Source organism: Penaeus monodon, chromosome 15 (genome assembly GCF_015228065.2).
Source record: "Penaeus monodon isolate SGIC_2016 chromosome 15, NSTDA_Pmon_1, whole genome shotgun sequence".
In the NCBI taxonomy this organism is placed as follows: domain Eukaryota; kingdom Metazoa; phylum Arthropoda; class Malacostraca; order Decapoda; family Penaeidae; genus Penaeus; species Penaeus monodon.
The window spans coordinates 25244576-25245093 of NC_051400.1; the positions used below are offsets into that span (position 1 = coordinate 25244576).

The 518-nt window shown below is 53.9% G+C and overlaps 1 protein-coding gene across 1 annotated transcript in view; it reads right to left on the bottom strand.

Moving 5' to 3' along the window:
- LOC119582270 (organic cation transporter protein-like) overlaps window positions 1-518 on the bottom strand; it is an 11372-nt gene that overhangs the window by 4862 nt on the left and 5992 nt on the right. Inside the window, exon 6 of the mRNA XM_037930489.1 lies at window positions 229-488. Coding sequence (XP_037786417.1) covers window positions 229-488 — 260 coding nt within the window. The remainder of the gene's footprint in view (window positions 1-228; window positions 489-518) is intronic.

The following is a 518-nucleotide window of genomic DNA, read 5'->3' on the forward strand; positions in this document are numbered from 1 at the left end:
GTTATGACAATAACAGCATTAATATTTTCCCCTGAACTCAACAAAGGGGAAAAAGGCAAATGAATGAAAGAGAACATGTAGAAAAAAAAAACACGAACCAGAAGGACAAACGAAACAAAAAGCGAAAAGAGAACAGAGAGGAAGAACACAGGAAAGGTAAACCCAACATCAAATCAACCACAACAACGCGAGAAGCCGGGAAATCCGCTGCCGAAGCAGAAAACCCACGGGACGGGATGACGGCCAGGGCCAAGATAGCGGCCCCGCACACCAGGAAGCCGAAGGTCGCCGGCCCTCTGCGCCCGAGCCTGGCGATGATCGGCGCCGTGACGGAGTAGCCTGGGATCTCGACGAGTCCCGCGAGGGCCATGTAGACGAAGGGGTCGGCGCTGAAGGAGGTGGCGCTGAGGGAGAGGCCGTAGAAGACCATGGACACGATGAGGTAGTCGATGAACATGATCAGGGTCACGAGGGTGATTTTCCTGGTCCTGGTGAGGGAGAAAAGGGAGAGAGGGAAG